Here is a 22,991-nt window from a genome sequence, read left to right as displayed (position 1 = left end):
TTTAGCAGTACCAGAACTTGTTATTAAAGAGAGCGTGGCACACCTTATAGTTCGCAGCTTATGTGACTGCCAGAGACAGGACGCAGGTTTCTGCTTGCTTCAGTTTGTAAACGCATACACATGGATCGTATACTGCCATGCATCTCGCGAAGGCGCAGGCGTTTTTTGACGCGAAAATGTACGTCTGTTCTATATACGCTACATTTACAGGGTTCAGGAGTAACAGATGCATATATCGCGGGAAAAGTTGACTGGCGTTGATCATGCTAGCTTCGCCGGTGGGCGCATGGAAGTCTGACACCACCCCGGCTCAAGCTGCAACTAGGTTTAGAAATATTCTGCAGCTGCTACGGGTGCTGCCTAACTCCCTGTAGAAACACCTGTACGTCTGGACATGACTGAACTGTCGGAGAAGCAAAGCACCTGCCTTTGAAAATACACCTTATCATACTTTTCGCCAGCTGGGTGTTTGGCCAAATGGTTAACAGAAATTAAAGTCCTTATAGATTAAGACTGTGCACAACGCAACAAACAGCACTATGGAGACACCACCGGACGAATTCTAACAAGCAAGGGCTTGGCGCAGCATGGCACTGCAGGACGAAACCGGTACGTACAGGTTGTACAGAGAAACAAGTCGAGAACGTCTGGGATAGGTCTTCCTGCGAGCCTCAAACAGCATATTTCGTGTATGGTTCCAACGGCCGCAACTTGAATTTATGTTGTGTACTTGGACTCTTTTTGTAGCGTGCACAATGTTTCTCTTAGCTTATAGTTGGCCCGTTGCCTCTACGAATTCAGTGCCTCTTAAAACCCAGCTTCCGTTGGACAGGAAAGGGGATAGGCAGAATTCCTCGCCAGGCGCTGCACCATAGCGTCCGTGCCATGCTGTCATTTGTGCAATCAACCTTGGCACACCGCATCGGGCCAAGCTTTCTTTCGCCATTTGTCCATGATGACACTCTTAACACCTCCCTGACGTCCGAACCATGCAATCGCCTGCACTGTCATGCGTTATTCCCTTGCCCAAAGCCGCCACCCGCACGCACCTGGGCCGACGGCGCCAGTAGCCTCAGAGCCACCCCCCTCGAGCAGGCCCAGGCCCTGCTGCCGCTGCGTGTAGCGCACTCCGACGGACGGCTCCATGCCAGAATCCTCCCCGGCCGGCAGGGCTGAAGAGCGGCCAGCGGCGCTAGCCGCTGGACCGCCAACACCAAATGCAAAGCCGCGCAGACCGACGCCTGCCAATCCTCGGCCTCCCAGCGCGGGTTGTGCCCCTGGAGCAGCGGCTGCATCCACCTCGCCGTCCATTCCCAGACGGCGCGGCACTGGTGCCTCACCGACGCCCTCCTCCGGAGCCGCGGCCGCCACGGTCGACGGCCCGCCCCGTGCAGCAGGAGTTCCCGTCTGTGCCTCGTCGTCCTCGTCAATGTCCATCAGGCCATAACGGCTGAAATGCTCCACCTCAAACTTCCACACGCCGCCGTCCAGCTTATACGACAAAAATTTTGCGCCCATACGGCCGCACATCTGCCGCAGGGCCTTCTCATACGCCTGACCACGCGGACCCTCCTTAATCGGCGCGCCCGTCTCCTTATCCTTCCTGTACACGCCGTACAGAGTGATCTCCGCAGGCCTATTTAGGCCCTGGCCCTGCGGCGGCTTTGTACTTGCCTCCGGATAGCAAAGTACCTCACCATACGAGATGGAGACAATGTCGTACAGTGCCAGCCCACGAACATCGACAGGGACCACCCAGCGGACCTGTCCCACGCCTGTACGTAACACCGTGAAATTGGACACGGCGGCCAAATTCTCCGGGTTTTGGCTATGCAGCAGCCGCAACTCATCTACATTTGGAGTGAACGAGAAGCCCTCTGAAACCAAACGGCCGAGGCGCGGCAGGTGCGGCTCCGAGACCGGCGCGTCTTGGAACGCTGGGCCGCCGGCTCTGCCAGTCGCTGCTGCGCCAGGGCTGAGCCCGGCGGCAACTCCACCACCAGCGCCGACGTAGCCGTTGGCGTACCCATTCACTCCACCGCCAGCATGGCGACCCGCCGGTGTCTCGGCCGGTGTTGCGTCCACGTGTCCCGCATCATCAGCGCGAGCGCCAGCGATGCCATCTGGTGTTCCTGTGCGCCGCGCCGAAGGCGGCCGCGCGGGTGTCAGGAAGCAGCCTCCGCCTGATGCTTCCGTCGAGGGGGGAGGTGCAGCGATGAAAAGGCGATGGGGGTTCTGCCGCAGGGGCAGGAGGCCTGTGCCACCGGCGGTTGCCGCCGCCACAGCAGCGGCGGCGGCGCTGCTACCAACACCGCTCGGTATCTGCGGCGCCAGAAGATCTGATGTCCCGACTGAAATGCCGCCCGAGGCAGCAGACAGGTTCCCCGCCTGTGACAGGGAGCTGTTGACAAGGCCGAGCCCCGAAGGCTGCTCCGACCGCGTTCGCACCGATGCACCGTACCGGAGCGGAGTCGGCCGGATGGACAGCAAGGGACTGGCCTTGCTCGCGCCACCGCTGACTGAGCTGCTTCGCGCCGCACGTGTTGTGATGCCCACCTTTACCTCCGGGACCGTCGGTAATGTGCCAAAATTACCGTAGGCCGGCTGTGCTACCGTCGGCGGCTGTGCCGGTGCGGCGGGCGCCGTACCGGCTGCACCAAATAGGCCGCCACCAGCAGCCGGCGCTGCCGGCTGCGTGCCAAACAGGTTAGAAGTAAAGGACATCGTGCCTCCGGCCGCAGTGTTACCGAATAGGGAGGATGAGGATGCCGGCTGTGAGTTAAAGGTGAAGGGGGTGTTGCCAAACAGCGAGGTGCCCGTCGCCGCTGGCGCTGTGGTAAAGGGCGTGGTGGTGGCGGGTGCGAAGGGGGCCGCTGGCTTGGCTGCTGTCGCTCCGAAAGCTCCAAAAGTGCTAGTACCTGCACGTGTGGGGGGGCCGATAAGCAGTTTTCAGATGTTATCACAAGCAGACCTGCATTTCTGGTGCGTGTATATCTGCAACCCAGGGGCACTTTTCCGAAACGACAATCCAGGTCTGGAAACAGACACAGTCACACCATGCAACCCCGCGGCATGCTTGTCGGCCTTCCAGGCTGAGGTCCCTGCCGTTTTGCTGGAGTCACCAAGCCTAGTAGCGAAGATAAATCCGGATGAATCCTCCCACCGTGGAAGCAATTGATCCGGGGACTTGAAAATTTCCCTCTTAAGCAAGAGAAACCTTTTGGATAGCAACTTTAGTGCACGTTCGCGGGCCTGGACAGGATGGAATTCTCACCAAACGCAGAAGCCGAGGACGCTGCGCCAAACGGAGAGCCCACCGCCCCAAGCGTGGTGGTGGTGCCGCCAAAAGGACTAGAGGCGGGCGCGGTTCCAAATAGTGACGTTTGGGGAGCGGATGCAGCTCCGAACGTTGACGGAGCGCTGTTAAAACTAAAGGTGGCGGCCGATGATGCAGCTGCAATCGTTCAAGGACAAGGAGGGTAAGGATGCATGACTGTTCGAATCATGCCGGACAAGGACTGAATTGAAGAAATTAAATTGAAATAGACCTGAACAGGCGGAAATGCAGTTGAATATTTCAAAAAGCTGAAGTTGTAAGAACTGACCCCCGAATGGCGTTGCGGGTGCGCCAAAAGTTCCTGTGGTTCCAAATCCGGTTGTCGTCGTGTTCCCGAACAGGGAAGGTTGGCTAGCCGCCGCCGGAGCACCGCCGAATCCGCCAAAGGCAGGGGCCGTCGTTGCCGCACCAAAAGGATTGCTCGCGGCAGCAGGCGCTGTCGTCGCACCGAACAGGGAAGGCTGACTGGAAGCGGTGGCGCCAAAGGCCGGCGCTGCCGTGTTGCCAAAGGCCGGCGCCGACGCTGGCGCACCAAACGGGTTTGCAGGCGCGGTGTTGCCAAAGCCAGTAGTTGCCGGTTGAGCGGGTGCGCCGAAGCCGCCAAAGGCGCCTGGCGCCGCGGCAGGCGCGCCAAAGGCGCCTGCCGCTGTGGGTGCAGGTCCAGCGCTCTGGTTCTTGACTCCCTCCTGGTAATCCTCCCAACGGAGCTCCTCATGCGATTTTGCCGCATTAGGCGCCTGGAAGTTAGGCGACAAAGCCGACATGGACATCAAAAACGTAGGAGGTTGACCCGCCGGAGCATCCGGGTCCTTGGTTTTGTTATACGGCACATTCCTTGTGCCTGTCGTCGGCGCGCTAGCGGGCGCGGATCCGAAGCCGCCAAAGCCCGTGGCTGGTTGAGCTGTGGTGCCTCCAAACGGCGACGGCGCTGCAGAGTTTCCGAACACGTTGGTCGTAACTGTCCCTGCCAGGATATAGACCGGAACGGGCGGCGCCAAACACATGTTAGGTGATGCCGGTTAACACGTAACAAGGAGACGTGGACCAATAACTATTTACACGAAGTGAAACATGTACTGTACAAACAGGCCGTCCTGCCAGCCCTCCGTTTTGTAACACAGGGACGACAAGGGAGGAGCTACATTAGCTGAGGCGCGTGCTTAATCTGGTCCCTACGACGGCCACAAGTGAAAAGCGCTATAAAGAATGTCAGGCAAATGCTCAAGCAGCCAACCGCAATGCACCACAGGAAGGCAAGCCAGGACTTACCAAATGGGGCAGTGGTATTGGCAGCGGGTGCCCCGAAACCTGTTGCAGCAGGCGCGGCACCAAAAGCTGGAGCGGTTGTTGCCCCGAACCCGGTGGTCGTAGCTCCGAAAGGGTTAGCTGGAGCTGCCGCCGTGGCACCAAAGGCAGGCGCGCTGGCAGCACCAAAGCCCCCAAACGCAGGAGCAGACTGCGGGGCGCCGAAGGCAGGGGCCGACGGAGCACCGAAGGCAGGGGCTGGTGTCAAGGTGGCACCAAATGATGGAGCCGTGCCAAGGCCAGCGCCAAAGGCAGGTGCGGACTGGGCTGGGGCGCCAAATGCACCCGGTGTCTGCGAGCATACGTGAGCAAATCCGTAGGGTGCGCATCCTTATACACATGTATCAACGGCAAGATTTGTCCTAGGAACGAAGAACTTCTAGTAAGCGAATGGTTGTACAAACTTTACCCCCCAGGAGGCCCCCAAACCCGATGCCTAGGGGTCGGACTCTTTCAGTAGAAGAGTATGCAGCCAAGCCATTGGTAGGACGATGCACAATCATATTGCTACGTAGCCAGAAGCAGTGCCCCGGCTAGCGTACTCTAACCTGTGCTGAAGCACCAAAGGGATTCGGAGCCGCTGTTGTGGTCGTACCAAAGCCCCCGAAGCCTGCGGGCTTGGCTGCAGCCTGCATAACACCGAAGAGCAAGCGGGTCGTCAGGCTTTGGCAGGGTTGAGAAGAAGAGCGATGCATGCACGTTGCGCGGCGGAAGCGTACCCCGAAGGCGCCTGTTCCAAAACCAGTCGTGCCAGTACTCGCACCAAAAGCAGGAGCTGCCGCGGGGGCTGCCTGTCCAAAGGCTGGGGTCGGGCTCTGCAGCAAAAGGTTGTCATGACTTAAATTCACAAGAGGGTTTCGCAGGGTTGCAGCAGCAGCCGCAATGGCGCGTACCTGCGCCCCAAACAACGGTGTGTTGCCTGTCGTTGCTCCGAACGGGGTTGCCGCTGGCTGTGCTGGCTGGCCAAAAGAAGCTCCAAATGGACTAGCTGGTTGTGCGCCGAACGCCGGCGCAGGTTGCTGCGCTGGCTGGCCGAAGCCCGTGGTGCCTGCGAACGCCGCCATCTTCCATGGTGAGCCGCTGAAAATGCGTAAAATTGTGCCTTCATCTACAATAATTTACAAGAGCCATGGCCTGAGCTGCAATTAGGCTCACCGGAAAAACCAAACATGGCTACCGAGATCCCCAAGAGAGAAGGCTGTCCGTAGGACTTTCAACTACCCTAAGGGCTCCTAAAGGTACATGGGGTACAGGCATGCGAGCATCGCGCTTTTGGGGAAAAGTTGTGTTTGGCGGGACTTTTTCGTTTTGGAGGCGGATGCAGTTTACTAACCCCAATTGTTATCAACTTTTGGGTAATATGCACCTAATAAGGTATTTTGCGAGTTATCTATAGCTGGACCTGAACTGGCCGTTGAAGATGGGAGAAAGCAGCGAACCATGTGGGCCCGAGCAGAAATGAAGCCCATCGCCCCAGCAACTCCCGGGCCGCTGTTACTACACTATAATGGATTGCCAATTCTGAAGTTGTAAATAGGTTTTACACTATATTACTGGCTAACTTGTTTTTTATCGAGGACGATATTTGTTGGGCGACGTAGGGCACATCTTTGGGTGCATGGAAAATGGCTTTACTTCATACATCCGTCCCTAGGCTGAACCCTTTCACGGCTTGCAACGCTAAGCCAAGACCCGTCGCCTGTTTGCGCGTCAAGCAGCGAATCCACCACCATCCGATCTGTGCTGCTGTGTTATCCGAACGTGCGAATAAGGTGAAAAAAATTGGTTTTGCGGCCCTGATCCGATCCTGTTGATCCTGGGGTCGCTGAGAAAGCGAATGCTAACTTGCCGTGCAGACAGCACAAACGCCGCTGAATAAGGCATTTCGGGTTGCTCTTGCTGGCGCACTTGCGTCGGGCTTGCTTGTCTTTTCGCCGTCACCAGCCGAGGCGGATATGCAGGTGAGGATGTCGGCCTTGGCGATGACTCGCTTGTGCATGAAGTTCCGGTTGCATGCTACCTAACATACGCCGTTTGCGTTTTCTGCCATCTCTGCGGAGCCAAGATGGTGTCCCCGCAGATGGTGACGCAGATGGCACGGCCGCTCCCAAAGCAGACGGTCGACAAGGGAAAAATTTGGAGCATATTCATTGGCGGGGCCGTGGTCCTGTTTGGCATTACCATTGTCGCGGAGAACAACGAGACCCTTTTCCCCGCTATCACCCGGGCGAACAGGGCCTTCCGGATGGCCGCCAAACAAATCGATGTAAGTGTCGGACACGCGCCGCATGCGGGTCTGCATCGGCGAGTAAGATCCACTTCTTCTATGCCGGAGGTTGGCGTGGCGGTCGTCCTGTGTATCTGGAGACGGGCCGGTCCTGTGGCAGCCCAGTGCGACGGCTCAGCGAATGCTGCATGGGGTAGCGGTGATTTCGCCGACACCTTAGGGGCACGCCACTCTCGCGCACGTTCGGCAACTGTCCACAAGACAAGTGCTAGAGCGTTTACAGGCCTGTACTTGCACCCGGGGCCGCTGGTATCAACCCCATCTTGCCGTTGTGCAATGCACCCTACAATGCGCAGGAGGAAGAGGAGCGGCAAAAAAAAGAAGAGGAGCTGCTGAGGCTGCGGCAGGCAGAATACGATGAAGAGCAGCGGCAGCTGGCACTGGTGCAGGAGGGTATGCGGGAGGCGCGGGCCAAGGTGATCGGGTCCAGCTCTTCCGCCGCGCAGCCGCAGCTAGCTTCCACGGCTGTGACGCCAGTAGCAGCAGCGCCTGCGGCAGCACCATCCAATGGGGCTGCCGCTGTGGCGTCTTCCATGTCGCCGGGATCGCACGGCGGGCCGGCGGATCAAGTCAGCACCAGCACCACTGCTGGTGCTGACCCCTATGTTGTCGTTAATAATACGGTTCCAGATATGGGCGCGGTAGCGTGGCCTGCGGCGGCGGCTGCGACAACGCCCGCACTTGCTAGCACGAGCGCCTGTGCCGAAGGGATGGACGTGGCGGCGCCGACGCTTGCCGTAAATGGTGCTGGTGATGCGCAATCCCTGCCGGCCACTGGTGCTGCACTATCCGCGGAGGAGGACGCTGAAGCAATGGCGAGGTTGGCACGACTACAGGGGTTCGTGTCAGGCGCGGTTGCAGGCAACAAAAGTGCGATGGAAGCGTATAAAGCACAACGGCAGTGAGGGGCAACGGGGTGATTCTGTTTAAATACAGCTTGGTCAAATATCTGCAGTGTGAACCTGCGCGAGGGTTCATGTAAGCTGGGCATCTGCTATGAGCGTAGGTGCAGGGTTTGTAGGATTGTTCAGCGGTACGGAAGTGCGCACTGGTGTGGTTTGAGCTGGGGTGTGGACGAAGCAGGTCACTCAATGGGGCCGGTCACACTCAGATGCAGTGTCTGGGCTCTCATGATTTGGGCTCTCATGGCTAGCAGGGGGGCGGTGGTAAGATAAAAGAGTGCCTTTACGCCACCTGGCTTGCGGTGGTACTTGACTGCTCGATTGAAAATGATGCCGCGACTGGCCGCGTAATGAACGGGTGAATGCGCTGTGCCGCAGCTGCCGCCTAGGGCTGGCAGCTGTTGCAGCTCGGCTGGGATGGGTGCCGTGCGCGGATTGTCGGAGGCATGGCGCCTCGAATCTTGCCACGGCCCTCTCAAGCAGATGGTCCTGGTCATGCAAAGGATGCTGACGTCTTCTGGGGCAGGCACAGGATGACAACAAAGATCAGGAAGTTCAATTGATTTTTCTGGGCTAGGCAGTCCTTGTGTACCTATTTCCCAAGTTGGTGCCGCTGCAGTCGTTGTCCATTCCATGTGCGGGGCACAGCTGATCATTCTGGTGCAACTGGGCTTGAATGGCGGCTTGGAGGACGCGCAGCACCTCTACTCGAGGGCCGGGCATTTAAACGACAGTATTACTGCACCTGCCGCGTTGCTGTGCTACGGATCACTGTGTCAGAAGTTGCAGGTGTCAAGTGCCAAGGAGCGGATTTTGCACTTCTTTCCCTTTCCGTTCGCCTGGGGATGCTTGCCACATCAAAGCCTCTTGTTGGGGTGCGCCAGGCAAGGAGGTTGCTGTTGTGTGAATACAAGTGCCACCGTACAGCCTGGCCGCTGCGCTTCCAACGGCCAGGCTGCTGCTGCTTCTGTTGCTGCCCTGCCTGACCGGGTACTACGCAATGACGGCGCCACAGCACCGACCCGTGGGTCCAGGTCGCTGGACGTCTGCTGCCGCACACTGATGCCGAGTAAAGACTGTATCTCTGGGCCATCCACACGCCAAGCGGCCGCCGCAGCAGTGATTACTGCGCTGCCTTCGTCCCACTCTGTGAGAGTACGCTCCGTCGGTTTTGAGCTGCTCGAGTTCTAAATGACAGTTTGCGAGCTATTGTGCTGAATGCCGCTACAGGAGAACTTTTTTTGTTGATAAAGTTGACGGTTGGAATTCCACGGGTTGCTCTAAGCCATTCAGATCTCTCATCACCATTCATATAACACACCAACAGTGCTGCCGTCTGGTACAGGTGACTACTTGGATACAACCATAAACATGCGCGAAACCGCAAATCAACCTCCCAGCTCTGCCACTGTGCCCGGTCGCAAGCCGGTCGATTTGGCCCCATCATAGATTGAAGCTCACGGTAGCCCTGCATCAGTCAGGTACCGATTGCAGAGACCGGAAGCAAACGGCTCGTACAAATCTCATGACGCCGTGACCTGCTTAATTACCTGGTGCTACCCAATAAAGCATGCTTTCCGTACGTTGCCAGCACAGCGCCTGAGCAACGTATTGTGTAGGACCTGCAGCTTACATTGCCACGACACGAAACCGCCTGGCCAGAATACTAAGAAGAGGCTGGCTTTTGGGAGGGCGGCCAGCTGCTGGAGGGAGGTCCTTTTTGATCCTTGAAGAAACCACGTTAGCGCCGTTGGTAACCCCAAAACACTCCAGGTCGTAGCCCCACCCAAGTGGCCCACGCCCTCACCGGCAGCCAACGCTAACACACTAGCCTTCATAAAATGTGTGGACACGGATGGAAAGGCCGCAGCCTCCAAGCACACCATTGGAGGAAACTCGATTTTTCTTTGCATGAACTACTTCGGCATTACAGCCACGGGAACGCAGTCATTTGCACGGATCCTATCATTGCGACGCGAGCGAGGATGATAATACCCACGCTTCAGCGTACTTCAAAACGTTCACGGCTCCGCGCTGCGAATCCATGTCCCTGCGAATCCATCGTGCCTGCGCATCTGACATCTCCCAAGTGTCCGGCCTAGCAACGAAAGCAATGGCAAGTAGCGAACATGCCACCGAAAACGTTATATCCCCCTTTGGCATGGTCGCGGTCCGGCATCATAAACGCTTTAAACACAGGGAACGTCTCTGCACGTCCGTAAAAGCCACCCTAGAAAGTAATGGTGCGGCCCCGCACAGTACTGAACAGGTCAGCCTCCCATGAAAACCTTGCGCCACCCCATCCTGCAGCAAGCCACCTTCGCAAGCAGCTACGCACCCCAAGGAAAATAATACAGCCAAATCATCCAGAAAGCAACCAGCAGCGGGACTGCTCACCACTCAAACACAAAAAACGTACATTTTGAGGGAAACGCTCAGTTGACCGTTGTTACACGCCCCCGTTTTCCTGCAAGCCCTTGATGCCATCCGCCTTGCCGCCCCCTTCCTTGTCCTTCTTGCTTGACTTTTTGTCCTTCTTGCTAGAGTCCTTGTCCTTCTTGCTGGAGTCCTTGTCCTTCTTGCTAGAGTCCTTGCCCTTCTTGCTTGACTCCTTGCCCTCCTTAGTGGCGTCCTTGTCCTTCTTGCTTGACTCCTTGCCCTCCTTGCTGGCGTCCTTGTCCTTCTTGCTTGACTCCTTGCCCTCCTTGCTGGCGTCCTTGTCCTTCTTGCTTGACTCCTTGCCCTCCTTGCTGGCGTCCTTGCCCTTCTTGCTGGAGTCCTTCTTGTCCTTTTCCTTCTCCTTCACCACCGCCTTCACTTTCTCATCCAAGACTGCATTAACGCCACCATTGGCAAGGGCCTTCCCTGCAATCCCCAGCTCGTGCATGTGAGCCTTCCCTGCAGCGGCAGGAGCAGCTGCCGACGCCACGGTTGCTGCTGCTCCGGCCACGGCAACCGTCGGATCCGGCGCCTTGTCCCTTCCTTCATCCTTCTCCTTGCTGACGCTCTTTGGCTTGTCCTTGCGCACCTTGGTTTCATTCCTATCCCCGCCCTTATCCTTGTCCCTCTCCTTCCCCAGCGATTGACCGTCCGCCACATCGTGCCTCCCGTCCTTGTCCTTCTTCCCCTTGTCGGCACTGGCCCCGTCCTTCCCTTTGTTCTTTTCCTTGTTGCTCTTCACCGAGTTCACACCGCCGGCAGCGCCACCGTTTGCAACAACATCGTTGCCAGGGGTCTTCGCCGCTGCTGTAGCTTCCTCATTTGCAGCTTGTGGTATGGCCGTATCGCCATTTTCGCTCGGGCCAGTGCCGGCGCCGCCCTTGTCCATTCCATCCGTTCGCCGTCGCTTCCCTTTAGGGTCTTCTTGCACCTCCGAGCTGCGCCTCCGCTTCTTGTCGTCTTTACGATGTGAACCGCCATTCGTCGTGCTTCCGTCCTTAGCCTTAGCCCTATCAGCACTGCCCTTCTGCTGCGCAAAGCCATGCTTCTTTCCCTCTTCCATGTTCGCCTTGGCAGCCGCACCTGGGCCGCCTACGGTCTTCGCGGGCTCAGTGAACCCGTCCTCAATTACCGCGTCCGCTACAAGGATCAAGGATGTCCCGGTGCAGGTAAAAGTGAGTGAGGCGGGTGAGGTTAGGAAAAGACAAGGAAAACCCGACACAGACCGAGCAAGGAAATGGAGAGGAAGTGCATGCTTGACTCAGCCCAACCTCTCCGTGGATCTTTTCCTTCCCCCCTCAAGACTTGGTGAGTCCGGACACTCAAGCTCCTGGAATCTTAAGGCCTTTAAAACCAATGAAAAAGGATTCTGATTGCGCTACCTGTGGCCACCATCCAGCCTCATCAGCAATGCAGCCCCGTAGAGCAGCCCTACCCCCGATGCAAATGCGCAGCGCGCTCCGTTCGCAAAACATCACCACAGCGCCTCCTTAACACGACACGACTCACCTTCCCATTCGGCCGTGGGCGGCTCGGGCAGCTTCACACCTGGGTACAGGAAGTCCGCGGCGCCGTTGCCCGGGTCACGCAGCGAGCCTGTGATCTGGAAAAACCCACCGTGGTCGCGCACACTGCGCAAGGACGGCAAGCGGGGACCTTTGTGATCGGCAAAAGGCGAGGCCACGCGACAACACGGTCTAGGGCCATCGTTCAAGCAAAGCTCTCCGATTCCTGCAGCTCTCAGTGCAGCTGTGTAAGGGACTGTCATGCGTTGCCGCCCGGAGGTCCTCCAGAACTCCTTCCAGAACTCCCTCATGGATACTCGCCGCACCCCCTTCCTCCAGACCAGCCCGTCCCGTCCCGAACCGCACTTACTCCTCTACTCTGAATACGATGTAGCTGTGCTCCGCTATTTGGTGTTGTGGCTGACTCTCATGAACCCACTTGGACTCCTGAGGAGGTAGAGCAGATGCAATCATCAGTAAGAAATTCCATTTCATATTATTCTCAACGTCTTTTAGCGTATGTGGTTGTTCCCTTTTCATTTAGCTCAACATCAGTGCCGAGTAGCGCATCTCAATGAGACAAATGCGCATGCGGCGACGGACGGCGAGGTCCGCAGCAGTCGTCCTCAAGAGCCGCCATCCTTTCAAAGGGGACAGCCTTGCCGCGCATCCCCTCAGCGCCGCGGACTATAACCTCGGCTCTGTGCACCTTTTCTCTCAGGTTCAATTGGGGAATGGGATGCGACGCAGGCGCATCCCATCCCCCGACGTCGCTGCTGCTCGCTGGTAAACTGGGGGGTGTGCTGGTTCCAAATACCAGAGCGATATCCGCATTCGCACCTCTCGTATGAACTGCAGTCCCTGCATGACGCTGCGCGCCGGAATGGTCACGTTGAACACGCCCATGACAAGGGCGCTGATGTAATCCTCGCCAATGTGGTTGACCCTACCCACTGCGGAGGGGACGGGAGGTCGGGTCAGTGAATACACGCGTGTGCATGTGGTAATGACAGGGATCGTGTGGCCGTCCGCCGCTGCCCCGCTCGTTAGGGGAGAGGAGCAGGCGCGGAGGGGGGTTGTGGAGGAACTTCCGCGACGTTTGCATCCCCTGGGTTATTGTGCCATGGGCGATGGGATAACAAACCAGCGGCCCTGACGGTCTAAGGGGAGCAGTTAGGGTAGCGGATCGTGGCCCGGCCTTTTCCCCGCCGAAGTGCTGGAGCGCTTACCTAGAGTCATGCCAGGGGTGGGCTTGAAGACCAGGACATCCGCGCGGACATCGAGATGGAAGTAAGGGAAGTAGGGATGGATGACAGGCTGCAATGAAAGGTTTAATGGTCAAGACGACTATACGGCTCGGCGGCTGGGGCGGCGGGTGCATGCGGAATCGCGACGCCGACCTCGCACCTTCTTGGTAAGTATCTCAACGTTTGAATAGGAAATCAGCACAGAATTGAATTCATCGACATATCTGCGCCAATCGCAAGGCACCGGGAGGTGTCGGTCGCACCGTGTATGTTTGGCGGCGGAAATTGCCACCACAATCGCTTCGCAAGCCGATTAGCACCTTAATAGAAGTGCGTTTAGCTGCTCCTTCACGCCATCCAGAACGTTCGCACTTGTGCTTGGATGGAGCTCAACCGCAAACACGGTACGTGCCTTAAAAAGCCCGCTGTCACCAACACTTGATTTCTTCATCCTAGCAAACTATTATTAAGTCATAGTGGTGATAACGCACCGCTGTATCCAAATGTCTCAAGAATGAATATGCCGAGACATCAATTACAGACAATGAGGACTTGAAGTGCACATTTAGGAACTGAATAGGTACACAGGAATACTAACATGGCGTCAGGATAATCTGGATGTATTTTTGTCATGGATAACCGAATTTCCAACCGCCATAGGCGCAACACAGGAGAACCGGTCACCCCAAACACGAGGGGTCATAATTTAAGATCGAAATAGGAAACAAATGACATCGGGAGTAGGTTGCATATGGCTCCAATCGCTTGCACCTTCACTCTTGTAGCCAGGTTTCGAAGGCACCGATCTCAGTTATCGTGACACCTGGGAACCACATAAGCTAGCTTAGTATAGCTGAGAAATATGGCTGATGTTGCTGACTTTGCGGAGGACACATTCGACCCGATCACCTGGATTAACCAGGCGTGCGGGTCACGGCCCGTGGAAGAGCCGCTGGAAAAATTTCTTGCAGAGCTGGAGATGAGGCTTCAGCTGAGCGCTGAAGATATAGAGGCGACACTCAGCGACAACAGCGCTCAGGCCATGCGACGCATACCCTTCGCCATTCAGGAGATCTACAGACTCCAAGGTGACATACAGGGCATGCAGGATCAAGTCCAGGTGATGGCGCAAACAGTCCAGCGCGACGCAACGGAAGCCCAATCAAGCGTGGCGCACATCTCGGAGCTTCACCGCGTGAAAGCCAACATGGAGAGCGCTTGCAACTCACTCAAGCAGGCCACCGAACTGTCAGGGTTGTTCGTCAAGGTGGAGGACGTGTTTGCGGCTGGCGACCTGCCCAAGGTGGCAGAGATTTTGGCCTCCATGCGGCGTAGCCTTAGCCTGGTCGGAGATGTGCCCGAGTTTCGCGCAGGTCCGGCGTGGCCAAGTGGCTGGGAGGAAGATGTCCTCCAAATCTAAGGACAGAGACAGGGGCAAATAGGGAAATACCTTCTGACCATTGGAAGAGGTGGTGGCATGGGGTGCGGACTTTAGAAACGGGGGACATTCAGCCAGCGACTAAACGACTACGCAGCCAGGTATATTGCATCCATTACAGGCTCACAACAACCTACTGCCTTTTAAAACAACCTCCATGGGGGTCCTTACAACCCTCGCGGATTACGCCCGTCCACGTGTTTTCTTATAACGTGGCACAGCATGTGTTTGCTGTGAGAAAGAGCTTATCCACCAGTTGATGTCCTTAGGGCTACAGCCTTAGGGGTTCAGAATGTGCCGCAGGCACGCAATATCACATATGCTGGCTCTTCCTCTCGTTCACCCCAGTCCTCAACCACCTGCCCTGCCCTCCGTCACTAGCCTTCCTCATGCCCCATTCGCATCCCCCCATTTTCTTCACGCTCCACACCGCCTTGGCTTTAATGCCACTCACCGCCCGTCTCGCCGTCCTTCCGTCCTTCCTGTCCAGGTCGCCAGAAGCTGCGTGCACTGGAGGACCGGCTGCAGACGCAAGTGGAGGGAAGCCTAGGGGAGGCCCTGGCGCGTGGCAGCGACGACGACAATACACGCAAGCTATGCGGATTGCTTCTGGCGGTGGACAGGTGCCTGGGGGGAGGGCCGGCCTGGGTGGGAGGGATGCATTGCTGCGGCGGCGGCGGCGGCAGCGGCCCTGGTGGGCTGCAGGAGGATGAAACTGTAATTTGGGCATTTGGGTTTGGGGGGGCTGAAAGAACAACAGCAACCCCGTCACCGGGGCCCCAAGAGCTTATTACGGCATGAGGCGCAACCCAGGTCTTCAAACGGTTGCATCATCCCGTTTGTGTCGCCATGAGTTTGATCCTCTGCGCATGCACAGGTATGGACACAGTTTGCTCGCTGCACGTTTTCCGTGGAAAAATAGTACGTGTGTGCTTGCCTTACAGGTACGGCACCATTGAGAGCCTGTACGTCTCCACCAAGCTGGCGCAGGTACATGCCCTCTGGGAGGAGCACTCGGCCGCTGGTGGCGGCGCGGATGCCGTGGTGTCATGGCTGCCGGCATTCCTGTCGCGGCTGCTTGCGCTGCTACAGGGGGAAGCTGCCTGGGGGGCGGGGGTGCTCCCGGGTCAGGCGCCCGCGTTGCTGGGTGCCCTGAGCATGGAGGTATTTGTCAAGGTGAGAACAGGGAGCTTGCAGCGCTTGTTTGTGTGTGTGGAGAGGGGGGAGGCGGTATTGGCTCCTCGTGTTGCGGCGGTTTGGCGGTCAGTGTTCACATGGCGGTGATCGTCGGGCTGATAGGATGGAGTGTGGAGTGCGGGGTCGTGTTTTGAGGTGTAAGGGGCCAGGGGCTGCAGAGGACCTTATGTTGTGACTGGGGTTATGCTTCTGCTCGGTCTTCTTTTTGCAAGTCGCCGTCTTAGGGGGCATGTGGAAGGTGACACGGTCGTTGGCATTGAAGGCATCCGTATGCCTGGGATGTGTCGGTGTTCTGGATAGGTGCCGCTACCGCCGCCGGCACCGCCGCCACACTCTCGGTGTCCTGTCGAGGGGCTGTTTGTTGGCGACCTGTAGCAGGGCTACCCACCTAACTTCACCGCACACATTCGCTCTGGTCCTCCTTCCCATGGCTCGTCAAAGGTCCCTCCGTTTCCTATCGATCTCGCTTACCCCGCCACCCGCAGATCAGCAAGGCTGTTCGCGACCGTTTGGCTCCTGTGTGTTCGATCGGGCCATTGGCGGTGCTGGCGCGGGAACTGAGCGCCTTTGGTCGGGGGTTGCATGAGCTGCTGCGGGATGTGGAGGCGGGCAGGAGAATGGAAATCATACAACTGGTGCGGAGTGGGTTTAATGGGGCCCTAGGACGTGGGGTGGGCGTAGTGGGATTTTTGCTGGGTGCTGGAGACTGGTTGGACCTCCGAGATGTAGAGGAAGTGTGAAAAGTAAGAGGGGCCCACGGAAGAGCGGCGGGCAGGTGCATCAGCCGCCAGATAACCTGGCCTTTCGAGCGTGAAATTAATTATACTTAAAACATCCCTGCAGGTGTACGGCCCGCTAGAGGACAAGGTGGCGGCGTACGGCGAGCTGGAGGCGGCACAGCTGGGGGCCGATCTGCGGTCAGCGCTGCCGCCATCGCCGCCGCCGTTGGCCGCGCGTGGGCCCCCCAACGTTGCCGCCGCTGCTCCGGAGGACTCCGAGGCTGTCGTGTCGCGAATGGCTGCTTCCATAAGGCCCGCGTTTGCCGCACTGCATGCCGCAGTGGAGAGGTACGAGAGCACGGAGGACACAAACGAACCCAACCGTCGGTTGTAGGGTATGGCTCTGGGTTCCTTCAACTGCGAAGGGCGCCAGGGCGGCTGGACGGTGCCCAATGGGGGGGTATATAGGGCGGTAAATCAGTCCTGACTGCTTTAAGGTGGCGGTGCCTGGCATCTCGGGGCGGCCCCGCGTCCGTTTCCTCCCGCGCCCCGTCTGCCTCCACATTCCTGCCGCCCCCGTCCATCCCACCTTCATCAACTGCACCTGCCCCTTTAAACCACACCCAGACAGTTGCACACGCAAAGTTGCAACTGCTTGCAAACCTGGTCTCGCAGCCAGATGCAGCTGATTAGTGCATTGGCCAAATGGTATTGGTAAAGGGTCCATTCCCATTCCCCACACAATGGAGGGAAGGAGGGAGGGAGGACGGTTAAATAGGTGACAGCAAGAAAGTCAAGGATACAACTTGTGAGGCGAGGTTGGTTCCGGCGTACAGCGCCAACACAATGAAGAAGAGGGGGGTGGGGCCGGGTTCCGGCTGGGCCATGTCTGAGTCGTGACACGATTTTCCTTTTCCTTTGTATCCCCTCCCCCCTCCCTCCCGCCGCAACCGTCCCCCCTTCTGCCTCCTCCCAGGTGCAATGCCCTGACGGGGGGAACTGAGGTCCGGGCCCTGCTCAAGGCCGTGGATTCGGAGCTCACCTCCTACCTGACCTCCATGCAGTCCGCGGTGGCAAGACTGGGCGCAAGGCAGAAGGATCGAGCCGCCAAGACAGCGGCGGCGGCGGCCGGGTCGGGTGGCGGTGCTGCTGGGGCGGCGGCAGTGGAGGACGCTGAGGACATTGCCACCGTGCTGCAGCTCATCAAGGTCGGTCGTGAGTTATCAGCGGCAGTGGGCCGTCTGGAGGCGGCGCTGCGAACAGCTGTCGGTGCAGCCGTGGGCCGCCTACAGGCGCTGACGGGTGCCGCGCCGCCGCCGTCAGCATCGGCGTCGGCCGCAGGCGGTACGCCGTTCTCCAACGCCGCGGCGGCCGTAGGCAGCGTTCCTTACATGCTGCCCGGAGATGCTGAGGCCGACCCCTTGGCTCTACGGCTCGTTGCCAACAAGGGCGAGCGGCTTGCCAAGTTAAGCAAGCTGGGCGCGAGCCTCAGCGACCCACGGTTCATCTTGCTGCCGTCGGCAGTGTCCCAAATGGACGTCTTCTCTTCCACTGTGCAGGTAGGCAGGGTCGTCAGGACAGACGAAAGCGCCCGTGTGTGCGCTCGCTCTTCTACTTTTCCGTCAGGGTGCTCTGGGCTAACGATGATGCAGTATCACACACCAACATGGGAGAAAGCTCGGATTAAAGTTGCGTAAGAAGAGAGCAGCTCGGGAGAGATCAGGGCTTTCCATTACGGCTTATTGGGTCTTTGAGCTTGGTGACTCGATTCGGACTGGACGTATGCCTGAGCCTCAACAGCCACCACGAGCTTCAGCCCGCTCCGGCCCCAGCAACCACCACACCTGCTTGCACACGCGACTCGCTTATACCTCCCCAGCGCCTAGCGTCCAGCTAGGTGAGCATCACCACCTGAAGCTCTGCATGTAAATCCACACTTGTAATCCTCCTGCACACGCCTAGAACTCGCCTTTTGCCTCTGCCTCGCTCCCGCCTAACCTTGTCCCTTGCCTCGTGCATCCGCCTATGACCTCACCATAATCACCACCGCCGGCTTCACCGCCATCTCTTCGTTTTCCCGCTTAAACTCCCTGCTGTAGTCCACCGTGTTCGATGTGTTGCTGGCGCGCGTTGCTTCACTGCTGGCGCCGCTGCCATCACTGCCGGAGTGGCGTAAGGCAGCGGGCGCCGACCCCGGCACAGCCGCCGCACCGTTGCCGACCTTCAACACGTACCCATTGCCGTACGTGACTGCCATCGGCGACCATCTTATGGCCATGCCGCAGCAGCTGGAGGTACGGCGGTGCCAGGGCCTGACGACGGGGCTGATGACGGGACGCAGAGGGGCTGGAAGGGCCTTAATGAGTGTTTTTTAAAGCATAATGACCAGGAACCCGACCCGGACTCGAGAGGTTCAGGCTCCGTAACGGGAAACAACTGAACGGCCCCCTTTCTTCGATAGACGTGGCCCTTCGAATATCCCCGCACAAGCGCGTTAAGCTAATCTCCGCGTCCCGCGTTCCCTCTCTCGCTCCTGCAGGTGCTCATGGGCGATACGGCTGACGAGGCTGCGAGTGGCGTTACTATCGGAACCGCCGCCGCAGTGTCAGCGGACGGCAGCGGCGCTGGCAGCGGCGATCCCACTGCAGAGTGGGAGGAGCTGGCTGCTGAATGGCTGGACAAGGCCGTCAGCGGCGCGGCGGGCATGTACGCGGACACCATCTTCAAGATTCCAACTTTGACGGAACAGGTGCGTTGTGAGCCCGGTTGGGGAATAGCGTTGCACGATGCCGCACGTGTCCGCATCTTCCCTCGGGACCGGGTCATTGTTTCCCTTCTGGAGAGCCATCCCAGGATTGTGTTAAGAATCCGTATGGGACGTCGGAAATCGGAAGGGCGCGCGCGTGTTTGTGACCGTCGAAGGTCAGTAGGTCAGTGGCCCACCTCGTGGCCCCCACGTCGCATGCTCTCATGCCCTGCCACTCTCGCCTCATTAGCGCGGCTGACACCCCCCCCCCGCGGCCGACTGAATGCATCATGCTGCTCTGTGCGTTTATTGATACCCATACGTGACACCCACACGACCCCCCTGTAAGTGCCGTGCTAGTTCGTCCCCAGGGCTACCGCTGCTCCCCCGTCACTTTTTATTCCCGAGATTGTTTTTGTGCAAAAGGGGACAATAGCAACAATACATATACTGATTTGCATTCCTGCGTATGCCACACCCTCTTTCCCTGCGAGTCTTTTCCTGAACTCCATTTCCCGTGGAACGGCCCGAATTGTTTTGGATTGTATTTTATGGCTTCAGGGCGGCTGCCAGCTGGCCACTGACGTGGAGTACTTTGTCAACGTGATGGGCGCCCTGCATGTGGCGCCGCCGCCCAGCCTGCTGACGGTGCAGCTGCTGGCAGGGGCTGCATCGGAGGAGTTTGGGGAGCTGGCGCAGGGGGCCCTGGCGGAGGGCGCTGTGGACGTGCCGGCCCTGCGGGCGCTGGCAGCCATGCGGCACCTGCAGCTGGAGACACCAGCACCATAAGGCCCTCGTGCCCCCCAGGCGGCGCTAGATGTTAAGACGGGTGGTAGCGGCTGCCTAACGTGCACGGCTGGCGCGTGTATCCGTGGAGATTGTGTATCGGTGTGTGTGTATGTGTGTGCATATGACAAGAGCGACAGCAACGGCACAAAAAGGTGCTTGATGTGACCGCTGTTGCGCGAGTTGGTTGCTTCGTTTGTGGTGTGGCGGTCTGGTGGGTGGCTTGTGGGTTGAGATGCTTATAGTGGTTAATGTTTGTTGCTGGCGCAGAAGCAGGGTAGGGTCAGAGCTATACCCTCATAATGGCGATAAGGCCGGGACCTGCAGGGCGGGCTTGGTTGTGAGCGAGGAGGGGGAGGGCGTGTGCCGAGCGGGAGGGCGCTCTGGCCGCAGCACCTGGCTTACTGCGCGCCGGAAAGGGGCGGGTCTTTGGGACATTGATCCGGAGCAACCTAAAACTGGGCCATGGGCCTGGAAGGGACCTAAAAAAGGGGTTGAATGGCAACTATTGTAAGGTCTCCGCAGTTGCCCATGAGCGCAAAGCGGCAGCTGCGCATATTTTAAAAACAGCTTCCTTGGGCTTATAGTTCAGGTCGCCGTGTTCCGGACAGCTGGCTGGCCGTTCGCAGAGCGGATTCGAGCAGGGCTGCAGCAATTGGCGGCACAGCCGTCAGTTGCCGTTCGGTGTTGCATCAAGCTACGTCCACGAGCGGATATGTGAGCCGATGACATGGATTGCCCACGCAGCTGCCTGAAGTTGAAGAAGACCGCAAGCTGAATCTCTCTCCGCAGAGCCAAGGGGTCATCGCAGAAAGTAATGCAGGCTCACACAGTGCCACGCCGTTTAATCTATACAATAAAACAATCGCAGCTTGTACTTCAAGAAAACGCATTTCTTTTGGATTGGAATCTGCTTTTTAATCGTACAGGCGAAACGTTACAGGTTAAAACGCGGTTACATCGACTGTGAAGAGCCGTTACCGCTAAAAACACGTTCCGACTGCGCAACTGTATCAGCGAGAATCATGTTGCTGTTAGGACACGTGACCAATATCATTCCTGCCAGGTTCCAGCCAAACGGGAAAAAATGAACCAACCTTGCAGCTCACACACAAACACCGGACTTCAGATGCTTTTAAGGCGCGGGATGCAAGGAATAATAGCATCGCCTTGCAGACCTCATGGCCACCCAGCCCCGGGGATTCTTACCGCCGCTACTGCCATTTACGCAGGGCTGCTGCTACCATGGCCTCATGGCCCGCGCCATCTTCCTTGCATCTCTTAATCGCGCTTCCGCGCTCCGCAAAGATTCGCACTTATTGGGGCATGGGACGAAGGACCCCAGCGGCGTGGGGTTGCCACGAGACCGGCGATTGACTTTCTGAAACAATCCGTTGTCATCGCATCTTTTATTTCTGTTAAGCACAAAGGGGGATTCGGTCTTTACGGTCTTTCATGGCATGTACAGTGTTGAGGCGCGAACAACAACAATGATTTGCTCGGATCCATTGCACAACTCCAGTCATTCATTCGTCCGCCTTCAATCCGAACCCTTCAGCGACTGCGTTTTCCTGGCTACCGTGTGCACTTGTGCTCTTGGCTTGCGAAATCAGCGCCTTCAATACGGCCATTCACAGCCACCAAGCCAAAGTGCGACGCACGGGCTATCATCACACCGTCAGGGTGCACTGCTGCAATGTTTCATCCCTCCACTGCATACGGCACCCCTGGGCATTGGTTCATTGCCCTGCCTGCGATTTTGGCTGCCCTGGTATCTGCTGGTGGCAGCATGAACGCACTGCGATACAGACTCGCAGAGACCCCCAAGTTCCAACGCAGAGGATGTGGGACTTGTGCCGTCGCCGGATGGGGCTATCCCCCGGCTGCTGCTGAGCACCTAAACTCGGTGCTCGCAACACTTATCTCCTTTCGAGTGGACTTCGCTCCTGCGCGTAATTCCGAACTTGCTCTGTTGGAGCAAAATCCGCATCCGCAATGAGCAGGGAAGGGCTCATTCCAAAGCTGACGGAGGGCCCACTTACGATGTCCTACAGCAGGAGGCCCCAGCAGCACAGCCGGCTGATGATCAGCCGGACATCTAACGGACCTAGATGCGGATGCGAATGGTAACAGGCGTATAATCTGGCCGACGTCAGAATTCAGTTCGGATTGATTGGAATTGAAACGCAGGTGCTGCTAGGTGCTTCGCAGCGTTGGTGCTCTTCAGGCTTGCCTGTTGCTAGGCTGCACCTGGGCAGAGGTGACAGCACAGCACTCCTCTGTGACTCGGACCTGTAACACCGCTTTTCCGCTGCGAGGACAAATCCCAGAGGCCGAAAAGTTGCTGTTCTTCGGTTCCACCCAAGATAAACACCGTCTGCTGTTCAGCACTTTCTGTAGGCCTGGGCGCCGAAACCCTAAAACCCTAAACCCTAAAACCCTGATGTACAGTAATAAGTGCCTTCCGTTACATGCAAAGGCGCCCAAGTATGGCGGCTGCAAAAGGCACAAACAAGGCAGAGGCACGGGAGCCCCTCAGCTCGGCTCCCTTTAGCTCAGCAGACACAGTGCGCCCCAACAATCAACCTGCCTGTGGCCGCTCGCTCCCCACACCCGACCAACCGAGACCGTTCGGGCGTGAACTTTGGCGCCATGAATTTGCAGTCGGTCTGATTGGAAATGATCATAAATGCGGGCCGGGGCAGAGATACTACGTGAATTCTCTCCCTCACGCATGACCTCCATGGCGCACCGCACTGCCGCCGTGACTCCTAGGGCCACACTTGTGTACCTCTGGTTCACCTCCCACGCCTGGACCAACAACCCCCAAACGTATCACACCGCTCGCCGCGCTTCCTGGGCTTCCCCCCCTCGAAATGGCGCCTACACTTGCTGGCTGTCCTAAGTTGATGCAAAAGTGTCTCTCATTGACGTGCTGGCGCTCCCGCCACCTGCTAGGCTATTGACTCCCCACCTACACACCATGGAGGATAGGTAGACCCCCTGCACTGTCCTGCAAAATGCTAGCCAAAGATGACGTAAAGGAGAATTGGCCGGCCCACTCGAGCATCCCCACACCGTCT

General features: G+C 57.9%; 4 protein-coding genes across 4 annotated transcripts; 2 read left to right on the top strand and 2 right to left on the bottom strand.

The window, feature by feature from the left end:
• Window positions 1-1,416: 1,416 nt before the first annotated feature.
• VOLCADRAFT_35762 (uncharacterized protein) lies at window positions 1,417-1,860 on the bottom strand (the record flags this gene model as incomplete). Its single annotated transcript, XM_002953567.1, has 1 exon — window positions 1,417-1,860. A coding segment is annotated over one exon (444 nt), but the record flags the coding sequence as incomplete, so codon positions are not given.
• Window positions 1,861-4,575: 2,715 nt separating this feature from the next.
• On the top strand, window positions 4,576-9,022 carry VOLCADRAFT_106049 (uncharacterized protein; the record flags this gene model as incomplete). Its single annotated transcript, XM_002953652.1, has 8 exons — window positions 4,576-4,897; window positions 5,658-5,714; window positions 6,587-6,603; window positions 6,723-6,908; window positions 7,226-7,830; window positions 7,885-8,095; window positions 8,480-8,706; window positions 8,866-9,022. 8 exons carry the CDS (start codon window positions 4,576-4,578, stop codon window positions 9,020-9,022), a joined length of 1,782 nt encoding a protein of 593 aa, XP_002953698.1.
• A 3,123-nt stretch (window positions 9,023-12,145) lies between these two features.
• On the bottom strand, window positions 12,146-13,473 carry VOLCADRAFT_118421 (uncharacterized protein; the record flags this gene model as incomplete). The annotated part of the gene is made up of 5 exons (XM_002953566.1): window positions 12,146-12,222; window positions 12,616-12,728; window positions 13,005-13,092; window positions 13,183-13,246; window positions 13,343-13,473. Coding segments are annotated over 5 exons (473 nt in total), but the record flags the coding sequence as incomplete, so codon positions are not given.
• A 411-nt stretch (window positions 13,474-13,884) lies between these two features.
• Window positions 13,885-20,431, top strand: cog7 (component of oligomeric golgi complex 7; the record flags this gene model as incomplete). Its single annotated transcript, XM_002953651.1, has 10 exons — window positions 13,885-14,395; window positions 14,951-15,154; window positions 15,338-15,636; window positions 16,143-16,292; window positions 16,501-16,724; window positions 17,353-17,935; window positions 18,476-18,670; window positions 18,916-19,125; window positions 19,219-19,298; window positions 19,494-20,431. The coding sequence occupies 10 exons, from the start codon at window positions 13,885-13,887 to the stop codon at window positions 19,909-19,911; spliced, it is 2,874 nt and encodes a 957-aa protein (XP_002953697.1). The 3' UTR covers window positions 19,912-20,431.
• Between the last annotated feature and the right edge of the window lie 2,560 nt (window positions 20,432-22,991).

This window comes from Volvox carteri, assembly GCF_000143455.1.
Source record: "Volvox carteri f. nagariensis unplaced genomic scaffold VOLCAscaffold_37, whole genome shotgun sequence".
In the NCBI taxonomy this organism is placed as follows: domain Eukaryota; kingdom Viridiplantae; phylum Chlorophyta; class Chlorophyceae; order Chlamydomonadales; family Volvocaceae; genus Volvox; species Volvox carteri.
The sequence above is the reverse complement of the archived record's forward strand: the minus strand, read 5'-3'. Positions and strand labels throughout refer to the sequence as shown.